The sequence below is a fragment of the Rhinopithecus bieti genome, unplaced genomic scaffold (genome assembly GCF_001698545.2).
Source record: "Rhinopithecus bieti isolate Rb0 unplaced genomic scaffold, ASM169854v2 scaffold_495, whole genome shotgun sequence".
Classification (NCBI taxonomy): domain Eukaryota; kingdom Metazoa; phylum Chordata; class Mammalia; order Primates; family Cercopithecidae; genus Rhinopithecus; species Rhinopithecus bieti.
In genome coordinates, this window is record NW_016803120.1 from 1245686 (window position 1) to 1258529 (window position 12844).

Sequence of the window (12844 nt, forward strand, 5' to 3'; positions counted from 1 at the left end):
GGGTTTCATCATATTGGCCAGGCTGATCTCGAACTCCTGTCCTCAGGTGATCCGCCCACTTGGGCCTCCCAAAGTGCTGGGATTGCAGGTGTGAGCCACCGCACCCAACCTAAATTTTAAATTGTGGTAAAATACACATAACATAAAATTTACCATCTTAACCTTTTTTTTTTTTTAGACGGAGTCTTGCTCTGTCGCCCGGGCTGCAGTGCAGTGGCCAGATCTCAGCTCACTGCAAGCTCTGCCTCCCGGGTTTACGCCATTCTCCTGCCTCAGCCTCCCGAGTAGCTGGGACTACAGGCGCCCGCCACCTCGCCCGGCTAGTTTTTTGTATTTTAGTAGAGACGGGGTTTCACCGTGTTAGCCAGGATGGTCTCGATCTCCTGACCTCGTGATCCGCCCATCTCGGCCTCCCAAAGTGCTGGGATTACAGGCTTGAGCCACCGCGCCCGGCCCATCTTAACCTTTTTTTAAGTGTGCAGTTTAGTACTGTTAAGTATGCACATTCACAATGTTGTGTAGTCAATCTCCAGAACTCTCTCATGTTGCAAAACTAAACCTTTATACTCATTAAATAATGATTTCTCATTCCCTCCTCCCAGCTCCAGCAACTACCATTCTACAATACTTTCTGTCTCTATGAATCTGACTACTCCAATTACTTCAAATTAGTGGAATCACGCGGTATTTGTCTTTTTGTAACTGGCTTATTTCACTTAGCATTTATCCTCAAGGTTCATCCATGCTTTAGTATCTATTAGAATTTCCTTCCTTTTAAAGGCTGAATAATATTCTGTTGTATGTATACACCACATTTTGTTTACATATTCATCTGTCAAGGGAGCTGCAACCCAAGCAGCTTGGGTTGCTTTGACCTTTTGACTACTGTGACTAATGCTGCTATAAACGTGGGTGTATAAATATCTGTTCAGGTTCCTGCTTCCAATTCCTTTGGGTATATATCCATAAGTGGAATTGTTGGATCATACAGTAATTCCATTTTTAAATTTTTGAGGAACTATCATACTGTTTTCCATAACAGCTGTACCATTTTGCATTCCTACCAACAGTGCACAAGGATTCCAATTTCTCTACATCCTTGCCAACACTTGTTATTTATTTATTTTTTTAAATAGTAGTCATCTTAATTACGTAAAATGGGATTTCACTGTGGTCTTGGTTTGCATTTCCCTAATGATAGTGGTGTTGAGCATCTTTTCTTGTGCTTGTTGGCTGTTTGTATATCTACTTTGGAGAGATATCTATTCAAGTTCTTTGCCCACTTTTTAACTGTTTTTCTGCTGCTAAGTTGTAAGAGTTTGTTATATATTCTGGATATTAACCCTTTATTCAAAAACTTGTAATGTTCCCAAATGCATACAAAGCAGTTTACAAAAAGGTCCCAACCTTTCTGGTCAGATCCTCCACTGTTAGAACCCTCACATGCCTTGCTGTCAACCTTGCCTGCGCACTACTTTCCGAACACCCGTAATGCTCCTTCCTCTGGCTGCACTGCGCTCTCCCCTCTCCCCGCTTACCCATTAGTTAGGGCATCCTTCAGGGCTCATCTAAAATGCACTTCTAGGCCAGACATGGTGGCTCACGCCTGTAACCCCAGCACTTTGGCAGCCCCAGGCGGGCAGATCACCTGAGGTCAGGAGTTCAAGACCAGCCTGGCCAACATGGTGAAACCCCGTCTCTACTAAAAATACAAAAATTAGCTGGCCACAGTGGCACATGCCTGTAATTCTAGCTACTCAGAAGGCTGAGGCAGGAGAATTACATGAATCCAGGAGGTGGGGGACGCAGTGAGCCAAGATTGCAATATGGCACTCCAGCCTGGGTGACAGAGTGAGACACTGTCCCGAAAAAATAAATAAATAAAAAAAATAAAATAAAATAAAATGTACCTCTGAAACAAAGCCCTGCTTAAGTCTTGAGGATACAATCTTCTCTTTCTTGGCCTGCCCCCTACCCTGACCTTTCTTTGGCTCTTATGTTACTTCCCTGTATTGTGGCTGGATACTTGCCTTTTCTTCACTCACTGTAAGACCACAAGGAGCTCATCTCTGTATCCTCTTCAGCACTAGCACAGCATCTTGAAGGTTCCTCGGTAAATAACTACTTATCAAGGACAGAAGATCTGGAGTCAGGCAGACCAGGGTTCAGACTCTTGTCTTGCTATTTATTCACTGTGTGCCTTTGTGTAAAGTTTGAAACCAGCCTAAGCCTCAGCTTCTTCATCTAAAATATGGGGTAACAAGACCTACCTTATAGTTTTGTCATCACTGGATGGAATAATGTGTTTTATTATATTGTCTAGCCCATAACAGCTTGATATACGGTAGCTATTTATTAATTAGGAAATTAGGAGTTAAATGGATTGGCTCTGGTCATCTGTGAAAAGCCTGGTGGGGAGGTCAAAGGAATGGGTTGAAAAGTCAACCTTACTTTCAAGGAGAGGGACTTTATTCATTTACATGATATACATAGGGTTTCACCCCACTTCTCCTCTCTCCGTTTTTTTCTCTCCTTCCATCTTTTCATTATTGCTATTACCACCACCACCACTCCTGGAACTGGAAAACAGCATTATACATGTTCCAGTGGCTTCTCTCCCTCCCCATTTTCTCTTTCTATTATTTTTTTGGCCAGATTGACAGCTGGAGTCCACCAAGGAAGCATGCATGAAAAACAGTGTAATAAAAGAATTTGATATTATATTTGATATTTGACTGTTAAGGGTTTTTCAAGCCCTGCTACTCCCCGCTTACCCTTCTGCCCGTATCTGGACAAGTCAACAAATAAAGCTCTAGTGCTCCCTCCTTTGGCGCCAGCAGGGGGTTCAAACTACCTAAGCCTCAGCCTGCATGCAAGAGCCCTTGCCCTGTCCCCACCTGCTAACCACCATAAAAACTGAGTCAATCTGCTTTCTCAGTTCTCTCAAGCCATTTTCAAACTGGCTTGGGAGCCACCCCTGCTCTCCCCAGAAATTCTCATTATATGAGTAATAAACTTTTTAATTACCCTTGGTGCATGTGTGGTGTCACCAACTGAGACATGGAAACCAAATTTTGAGTGGGGGGATCATATTACTACAGGGCGGCCACAACAAACAGAACTGAAAATGCTAGACCCTTTCTTCATTATGGGGACCTAGATAACTAAGCTAGGAATGGATGGGGTCATCGCCTTTTCACCATTCATTTTCTGTCTTATCACAGTGACAATTATATTTGAATCTACTATTTTCACAGTCATTTTTCATCAGATGTTTCTCCACCATTGATGTGCCAAGGCAAGTTTAAAACATTTTTAAAAAGTCTGTAATTAAAAGGTTCAGAAATGTTGGCTTATTTTACCTTACGCTTTTTGCTTCTGAGCAGCTCTTGCATCCTCTTGGGGTTTGGGAATCTTTTTTTGTCCCAGGTGAAGTACCTCTTGCCCTCAGTGTGCTCTATGTCCAGCCACATGGCATCATAAGGAATGTCATGCTCATCAAACCCTGTATCCACTGCTTTTACGTCCTGCTCATCTTCATAGTTCCAGCGGCACTGGTGGTATCCCAAAGAGAAAAGAGGGGGCATGGCTTGTGTGCCTAAAAGAAGGAGACGACAACTGAGTCAACTGCCACCGCAATGAGCATTATTCATTTGATAAACATTTCCTGAATGTCTACAGAGTATTCAGCACTGAGCTTATGCTTAGAATATCAAGGAGAAGAAAGCATAGTCCTCGCCTCTAAGGAAGTGACAACCTGGCCAATGAGGCAGGAGTGTAAATAAAGTGCTCGCCCTGAGGTATAACTACCAGGTTAATGTATCAGTCTAGTGCTACCAGAACACGGAGAGGTTAATACATTCTGCCTGCGGTGAAGTATAGGGTCTTGAAAGGCTTCACAGAGGAGATAAAACCTGGTTTGGACCTTGTAGACTAAGTAGGAATAGACTAGATAGTAAGAATAGATAGAGCATTCGGGGCACAGGGAATAGAAAAAACACAGAGGCAGATAAGTACATGACAGGTTTACAGAAAAATAAATATTCCAGGGTGTCACAGTGTGAGAAAGACCAGTAGAAGATGAAACTGAATAGGGTCAGATTGTCAAGGGCCTTGTAATTGAGGTTAGGAATTCTGAATCTTGTCTTATGAGAAGCCATCAAGTGTCTGGCAAGATGTAATCTTAGCAGAACTATATTTAAGAAAAATTAAGTCAGGGTGCAGCATTCGGACTCACTTGAAGGTAAAGAGACTGAAGTTGGGAAGAAATTTCAGTAAATTATTATCAAAATGTTTACTGATAATATGAAGGACTTCTGGTCAACCACTTGCATGTATCTCCTTCCCCTCCTAAAGTCACACTAAAATCTGAGTAAAGAAAAGAAAAAAGAAAGAAAGCCACAAAAAGAGAATGGGAGTGGAGTAATATCAACAAAAATTTGGCAGGTGGTAGGCAGGAATGGGGTGGTAACTGTTGGGCAAAGCCAGGGAAGCTCTCCCCAGAGTGTTACTGAGGAGGCTACTGATGGAAGAGCTCACCCTGGTCCCAAACACCAGTAGACACACCCACTCTCAAAAATAGAGTGGAAGCCTCATCTAGGCACACAGAGCCTCACCATGAAATATGAATGGAGGAGGGTGTGGTGGCTCATGCCTGTAATCCCAGCACTTTGGGAGGCTGGGGCGGGTGGATCACTTGAAGTCAGGAGTTCTAGACCAGCCTGGCCAACATGGTGAAATCCCATCTCTACTAAAAATACAAAAATTATCCAGGTGTGGTGGCGGGCACCTGTAGTCCCAGCTACTTGGGAGGCTGAGGCAGGAGAATTGCTTGACCCCAGGAGGCAGAGGTTGCAGTGAGCCGAGATTGCACCACTGCACTCCAGCCTGGGCAATAGAGTGAGACTCCGTCTCAAAACTCACATTTGAGCAAAGTCTCCAAAATCAGAGAAAGTGACTCAAATAAGGAAACAGAATAAAAGGATCTCCAAGAAAACAGGGACAATGCAAGGAATCAAAGTAAATATCAAAACATTATCATTAGTATCTCTAGAGAGACGAAAAAAGGTATTGTACCCTTAAACAAGACTAGGATAGCATAAAACAAGTGTAGGTTGAGTATCCCTAATTCGAAAATCCAAAATCTGAAGTACTCTAAAATCTGATTTTTTTTTTTTTTTTTTTTAAGATGGAGTCTAGCACTGTCACCCAGGCTAGAGTGCAGTGGTGCGACCTTGGCTCACTGCAACCTCTGCCTCTGGGTTCAAGCAATTCTCCTGCCTCAGCCTCCTGAGTAGCTGGGACTACAGGTGCGTGTCACCATGCCCAGCTAATTTTTGTACTTTTTAGTAGAGATGGGGTTTCACCATGTTGACCAGGTTGGTCTCAAACTCCTGACCTTAGGTGATCACCCACCTTGGCCCCTCAAAGTGCTGGGATTACAGTCATGAGCCACCATACCTGGCCTCTAAAATCTGAAACTTTTTGAACACCAACATGACACTCAAAGGATATGCTCATTGGAGCATTTTGGGTTTTGGATTTTCAGATTGGGATGTTCAACCAGTAAGTTTAATAAAAATATTCAAAATTTCAAAATAATCCCAAATCTGAAACACTCTAGAGTCCCAAGCATGGAATACTCAACCTGTATACAATTTATAAAACAATAAATGTCATTTAATGTGGTGTGCTATTTTGAATCCTCATCAAGTTTTAGAAGTGGGGTAAAAATACTTAGAATATCTCAGTGCTTTGGAAAGATGAGGTAGGAGGATTGCTTGAGACCAGGAGTTCAAGACTAACCTGGGCAACATAGCAAGACCCCATCTCAACAAAAAAATTAAAGTAAATAAATAAAAAGAATTAGCTGGGCATGTGGCACATGCCCACAGCCACAGTTACTTCGGAGGCTAAACTGGAAGGATTGCTTGAGCCCAGGAGCTAGAGGCTGCAGTGAGCCATGGTCACGCCACTGCACTCCAGCCTGGGCAACAGAGTGAGACCCTGTCTCCTAAAAACAAAAAACTTAGAGGCTCATCAGACTTGAAATTATACAGAGCAGCACTGATCATGAGTCTGTCCAACTGAAACAGGTTAAATAAATTACGTCACCAACAAATTTGCTACTTGAAAAAAAAATAGGATGTACACATTTCAGGATAATAAATGTTTTGCCATTGCTTTGCATAACATGAAAACAAAAACAAGGAACCATCAGAGGATAAGAAAGAGCTCCTAGAAAGCAGAAACATGATAGCATAAATGGAAGGCCTAGAAGATAAAATTGAGAAAACTGCTCAAAAACTAGGCAAAACAAGGAAAAGGAGATTATAAAATCCGTAGAGTAGAAAGGAAGGGAAAAATTAATCTAAGGAATAATACAAAACAGTTTCTCAGAACTGAATGACACAATTCTCAGGATTGAAGGGGTCCACATCTAACATCCAGAACAATAATTTTAAAAGACCTAGAGCCAGTCACAGTGGTTCACACCTGTAATCCCTGCAAAGCACTTTGGGAGGCCAAGGTGGGAGGATCCCTTGAGCCTAGGGTTTTAAGACCAGTCTGGGTAACTAGGGAAACCCTGCCTATACAAAAAATGAAAAAATTAGTTGGGCATGGTGGCACATGCCTGTAAATCCCATCTACTCAGGATTCTGAGGTGTGACGATCACTTGAGCCCAGGAGTTTGATGCTGCAGTGAACCACGATGACACCACTGCACTCCAACCTGGGCATAGAGCAAAATCCTGACTCAAACAAACAAACAAACAAACAAACAAAAGATCTCCATCAAGGAATTTTATTACAAAATTTCAGAATACTGGAAATTTGGAATGCTAATGATAAAGAGAAGGTATTTCAGAGAGAAAAGATAGATTACACACAGAGGAACAAAGGAATAGAATTAAGAATGGTTTTGGAGCAAGAAGGTAGAAGACAATAAAAGAAATGCCTTCAAATTCTTTTTTTTTTATGTTGTTCAAGTCTCCTATATCTTCTTTTTTTTTAATACTTTATGTTCTAGGGTACGTGTGCACAACGTGCAGGTTTGTTACACATGTATACATGTGCCATGTTGGTGTGCTGCACCCATTAACTCGTCATTTACATTAGGTATATCTCCTAATGCTATCCCTCCCCCCTCCCTCCACCCCACAACAGGCTCCAGTGTGTGATGTTCCCTACCCTGTGTCCAAGTGTTCTAATTGTTCAATTCCCATCTATGAGTGAGAACATGCGGTGTTTGGTTTTCTGTTCTTGCGATAGTTTGCTGAGAATGATGGTTTCCAACTGCATCCATGTCCCTACAAAGGACATGAACTCATCCTTTTTTATAGCTGCATAGTATCGGGCCCAGCTATAAAACTCATCCTTTTTTATAGCTGCATAGATTACCTGGGGCCCAGCTGTATAGGTGTACATGTGCCACATTTTCTTAATCCAATCCAGTCTGTCTGATGGCATTTGGGGGTGGTTTCCAAGTCTTTTGCTATTGGTGATTAGTGCCGGCTACCATCGTTGTGCATGTGCCTTTATGCAGGGAGGTTTATTCCTTTTGGGTTATTACCCCAGTAACGGGTGGCTGGGTAATGGTTTCTGTTCTTTAATCCTTGGGATGCCAACTGTCTTCCACAATGGTTTGAACTAGTTTACAGTCCACCACTGTGTAAAGTGTTCCTTATTTCTCCAATTCCTCTCCAGCACTGTTGTTTCTTGACTTTTAATGACTGCCATTCTACCTGGTGTGAGATGGTATCTCATTGTGGTTTTGATTTGTAATGCTCTGATGGTGAGTGATGATGAACATTTTTTCATGTGTCTGTTGGCTGATAATGTCTTCTTTTGAGAAGTGTCTGTTCATATCCTTTGCCCATTTTTTGATGGGGTTGTCTTTTCTTATAATTTGTTTGAGTTCTTTGTAGGTTCTGGATATTAGCGCCTTTGTCAGATGAGTAGATTGCAAGAATTTTCTTCCATTCTGCAGGTTGCCTGTTCACCTGATGGTAGTTTTCTTTTGCTGTGCAGAGCTCTTTAGTTTAATTAGATCCCATTTGTCAATTTTGGCTTTGTTTGACGTTGCTTTTGGTGTTTTAGACATGAAGTCCTTGCCCATGCCTATGTCCTGAATGGTACTGCCTAGGTTTTCTTCTAGGGATTTTTATGGTTTTAGGTCTGACATTTAAGTCTCTAATCCACCTTGAATTAATTTTTGTATAAAGTGTAAGGAAGGGATCCAATTTCAGCTTTCTACTTATGGCTAGCCAGTTTTCCCAGCACCATTTATTAAATAGGGAATCCTTTCCCCATTTCTTGTTTTGGTCAGGTTTGTCAAAGATCAGATGGTTGTAGATGTGTGGTATTATTTCTGAGGAGAAATGCCTTCAAATTCTCAGAGAAAGAATATTCAGCCCTGATAGGCAAATTATCAATCAAGGGTAAAGGTAGGAAAAAAGATGGTTTCATACCTGCAAGGAGGCAAAAAGAGTACCTCCAATGCAAACGTCCTTGGGAAACTACCAGAAGATGCTACAAACAAATAAACACAACAAGGGAATAAACCCGAAAAGAGAAAAACAAGGAACTGAAGAAAGGAGGGATGCAACACCAGAAAACAGCAAAGGTAAGTTCTGAGATGAAAGCTGTGCAGGGAACCTAGACAGCAATGGTCCAGATGGGAGGAGGAAGATGAAGAGCTCTGGTAGGGAAAGAAGTAGACTGGATAAAGTATCAGACACCCTTGAGCATGTGAAAAATGTAAACACTGAATATTGATTTAACCAAAAATTGTGATATAACTAGATTGGGTGGGAGACAGAGGCCAGTATGGTGTATGATTGAGCTAAACCCTCAGTAGGAGTCCACAAATAATCTTTACTGTCTTTGAACATGGTGGAAGATCCAGTATTTTTGAAGAGCTTTATCATAAACCAGCATTCTCACTAATAACAATGTGGAATGTAGCTGCAGGTGGGCTTTGATAGGACTTATTCCTGCACGAGTACCCATATCCATAAATTGTCATTCCTCCTGTCGCAATTGGAATTGAACACCCTTGAACATGGGCTAGACTTAGCTTGCTTTTATCAACTGAATGCAGCAGAAATGATGCTGCAATACTTTTGTTTTTAACAGCTTTACTGAATTCACATACCATGCAAATCACCCATCTAAAATGCACAATTCAATGTGGGTTTTTATGGCATATTACATTACTGATTCTTAAAAATTGTGGTAAAACACGTATAGCAAAATTTGCCATTTTAATCATTTCCAACTGTCCAATTCAGTGGCATTAATTACATTCACCATGTAGTACTAGCATTACCACTATTTCTAAAAACTTTACATCACCCCAAGCAGAAACTCTGTAATCAGTAAGCAGTAAATCCCCATCACTCACACCTCTCAGCCCCCTCTAATCTCTGTCTTGACAAATTTGCATATTGCAGCTACTTCATGTAAGTGGATTGTATAATACTTGTCCTTTCATGACTGTCTTATTTCATTTTCCATATTTTCAAGGTTCATTCATGTTGCACCATGTATCAGAACTTCATTTCTTTTTATAGCTGAATAATATTCTGTTATATGTATATACCACATTTTATTTGTTAATCTTTGATGGGCACTTGGATTGTTTCTACCTTTTGGCTATCATGTGTGGGTGAAGGATTACCCAGGTGCTGAGGCAAGAGACTGAAGGCACAAACTGTAGCAGCATAATAAAGAAAAGAGTTAGAATAAAGAATAGTTATAATACATATTAGATATAGAGATGATCATGGACAATTATCAATCATTAGTATAAACATTATTAATCACTAGCTTTTAATATTACTCTTTGTTGCATTACTAATATAACCTAGGAATAACTGGCGGGTATAGGGTCAGGTACTGAAGGGACATTGTGAGAAGTGACCTAGAAGGCAAGAGGTGAGCCCTCTGTCACACCTGCATAAGGGCCGCCTGAGGGCTCCTTGGTCAAGCGGTAACGCCAGTGATTGGGAAGGCACCCGTTACTTAGCAGACCGTGAAAGGGAGTCTCTCTTTCCTTGGAGGAGTCAGAGAACACTCTGCTCCACCAGTTTCTGGTGGGAGGCTGGATATTATCCAGGCCTGCCCACAGTCATCCGGAGGCTTAAAACCCTCCCTGTGGTGCTGTGCTTCAGTGGTCACGCTGCTTGTCCACTCTCATGTTCCTCCCATACTCCTGGTTCCTCTTTGAAGTTCGTAGTAGACAGTGGTAGAAGAAATAGTGAAAGTCTTAAAGTCTTTGATCTTCTTACAAGTGCACAGAAGAAAACACTGATGTATGCTGCCTTTCCTCTCTGCTTCGACTACCTAAAAGGGAAGGGCCCCCTGTCCCATGATCACATGACTTGCTTGACCTTATCAATCACTAGGACGACTCACCTTCCTTACCCTGCACCCCTTGTCTTGTACACAATAAATATCAGCGTGCCCAGTCATTCAGGGCCACTACCGGTCTCCGCGTCTTGGTGGTAGTGGTCCCGGGGGCCCAGCTGTTTTCTCTTTATCTCTTTGTCTTGTATCTTTATTTCTTACAATCTCTCGTCTCCACACACGGGGAGAACACCCACTAAGCCCCGTAAGGCTGGATCCTACAGTCATGAATAATGCTACAGTGATCATTGGCATACATGTATCTGTTGAGTCCCTGCTTTCAATTCCCTTGTGCATATTCCTAGGAGTAGAATTGCTGGGTGTATCAGTTAGCGTTCTTCAGAGAACACAGGGTTTTTCAGAGAAACAGAATTAATAGGATTTATATTGAATATATTTATATATTTATATATTATGTATACACAGAGAGAGAGAGATACAAATACTGATTTACTTAAAGTAACTGGCTCATGTGATTGTAGGGGCTGGCAAGTCTGAGTTTTGCAGGAGATACTGGCATACTAGAGAACCAGGGAAGAGTTGATGTTGCAACTTGAGCCTGAAGGCAAGCTGGAGATATTCTGTTTTCCCCAGGGACCTTAGTCTTTTTCTCCAAGGCCTTCAACTACTGGATGAGGCCCACTCTCATTATGGAGAGTAATCTGCTTCCTTCAAAGTCTACTGACTTAAATGTTAATCTCATTAAAAAATACCTTCACAGAGACATCTAAACTAGACAAATTGACACATAAAATTAACCATCACACTGGTTCATATGGTAATTCTGTTTTTAATGTTTTCAGGAAATGCTGAACTGTTTTCTGCAATGGCTGAACCATTTTACATTTCCACCGGCAATGTTCCAATTTCTCTACATCCTTGTAAACACTTATGTTTTTCCATTTTTTGGATTTAGCCATCCTAGTGGGTGTGAAGTGATATTTTACTGTGGTTTTGATTTGCATTTTCCTAATGACTAACAATGTTGAGCATATTTTCATGTGCTTGTTGTTCATTTATTTATCTTCTTTGCAGAAATATCTCTTTAAACCCTTTGCTCATTTTAGAATTGGGTTGTCTTTTTCTTTTTTTTTTTAAGGATTTGGTAAAGATTTATTTATTTATTTTCCATTTCTAGTCTTTTAAAGTATGGCTTCTTTTCTTTTTTTAAAGGATATGGAAAATATTTATCTTTTTTTCCATTTCCAGTCTTTTAAAGTAGACACAGATACGCTTAGGTTAAGGCTGATTTTAACAGCACAAAAAAGTTGAGCACAAAGGATAGGATTAAATTCAGCAATCCAGAGTGATAAAAAGGAAAAGATACTGAGTAGGTGCCTTCGACAGACACATTATCCAGGTTGATTACCTAATAGTTGGACATTAAAGTCCTTATGCTGCAAAAGTGAGAATAATCTGCTGTATGAAGTATATGGTGGCATTTGTAGCTGTAACTTGTTTTCTGTTTATTAAGCACAATTAGCATAGTTAAGTGTAGTCTTTAGTAGACAACCTGCATCCATTTAAATTAAACATAATATTTTCCACAGTAGTGTAAGTAAGGCCACAATATTTATTTTGGGTAAACCCTTTAATGTAGTGATTTTAATATCACTGTCATTCATTCTTTTGGAATATAAAGTGTTTTAAGTGAATTAAGGTTACAGATAATTTTTAAAATACTATATCATGACTAATATATTAAAACTATACTTACATATTTATATCTAATACCCAAAGAAAATTCACTGCCAAATTGTTAACAGTAGATATTAAACAGTCTGACACCCTTATTAACTGATTCTATAGGTATAAGTATAGGTCAGTATGATTTTAGTGTCTATTCTTTCATTTACTAAATTAGGAAAGCAGTAGTTACAGAACAAATAAAAACAAGTGAAGCAGCCACCCAAGGACCATAACAGCTCCTGAGTTAGCTGTGTCACAAGCTCAGATAGAAATCTCCACTATATGCACAAAGCTGGATTCAAATTATTCATCAAAAGGTGCTGGTAGAAGTTGTCGGATGCCTTCCAATATAGATCCCCAATCCCATGGCCACCAGATGAGACAGCAGCAAAACTCTTTAGAAATTCTGCTGAGAAAATGCCCCCTTTCCTCATCAGGCTTTAAATTCCATGCTGGGTAGCTGTGTGCTTCAGGTGCTTCAAAGAGGAACTCCTTGTGGGGAATATTTTCTGGCCAACTTGACTAATCCCATACCCAACCTGAGCTTTTATTCAAGATGCTTTCAACGTCTTTCTTTCTCTCACTATCTTCCTCAGACTGAGAGCTATTTTTCTCCAATGTCTGTGAAAGAGGTAGGCTGTCATAGAACTTTTGGAGCTACTCTGTCCAAATTCAAATTCATTTTAAGCATCCAGCTGTATTTTTTCCATGTCACTATTATATTAATTTTTTTTTTTCTTTTTTT

The 12844-nt window shown here is 40.6% G+C and overlaps 1 protein-coding gene across 1 annotated transcript in view; it reads right to left on the reverse strand.

Annotated features, from left to right (window-relative positions):
- GANC (glucosidase alpha, neutral C) overlaps nt 1–12844 on the reverse strand; it is a 96280-nt gene that overhangs the window by 32342 nt on the left and 51094 nt on the right. The window contains exon 11 of the mRNA XM_017855577.1: nt 3363–3598. Coding sequence (XP_017711066.1) covers nt 3363–3598 — 236 coding nt within the window. The remainder of the gene's footprint in view (nt 1–3362; nt 3599–12844) is intronic.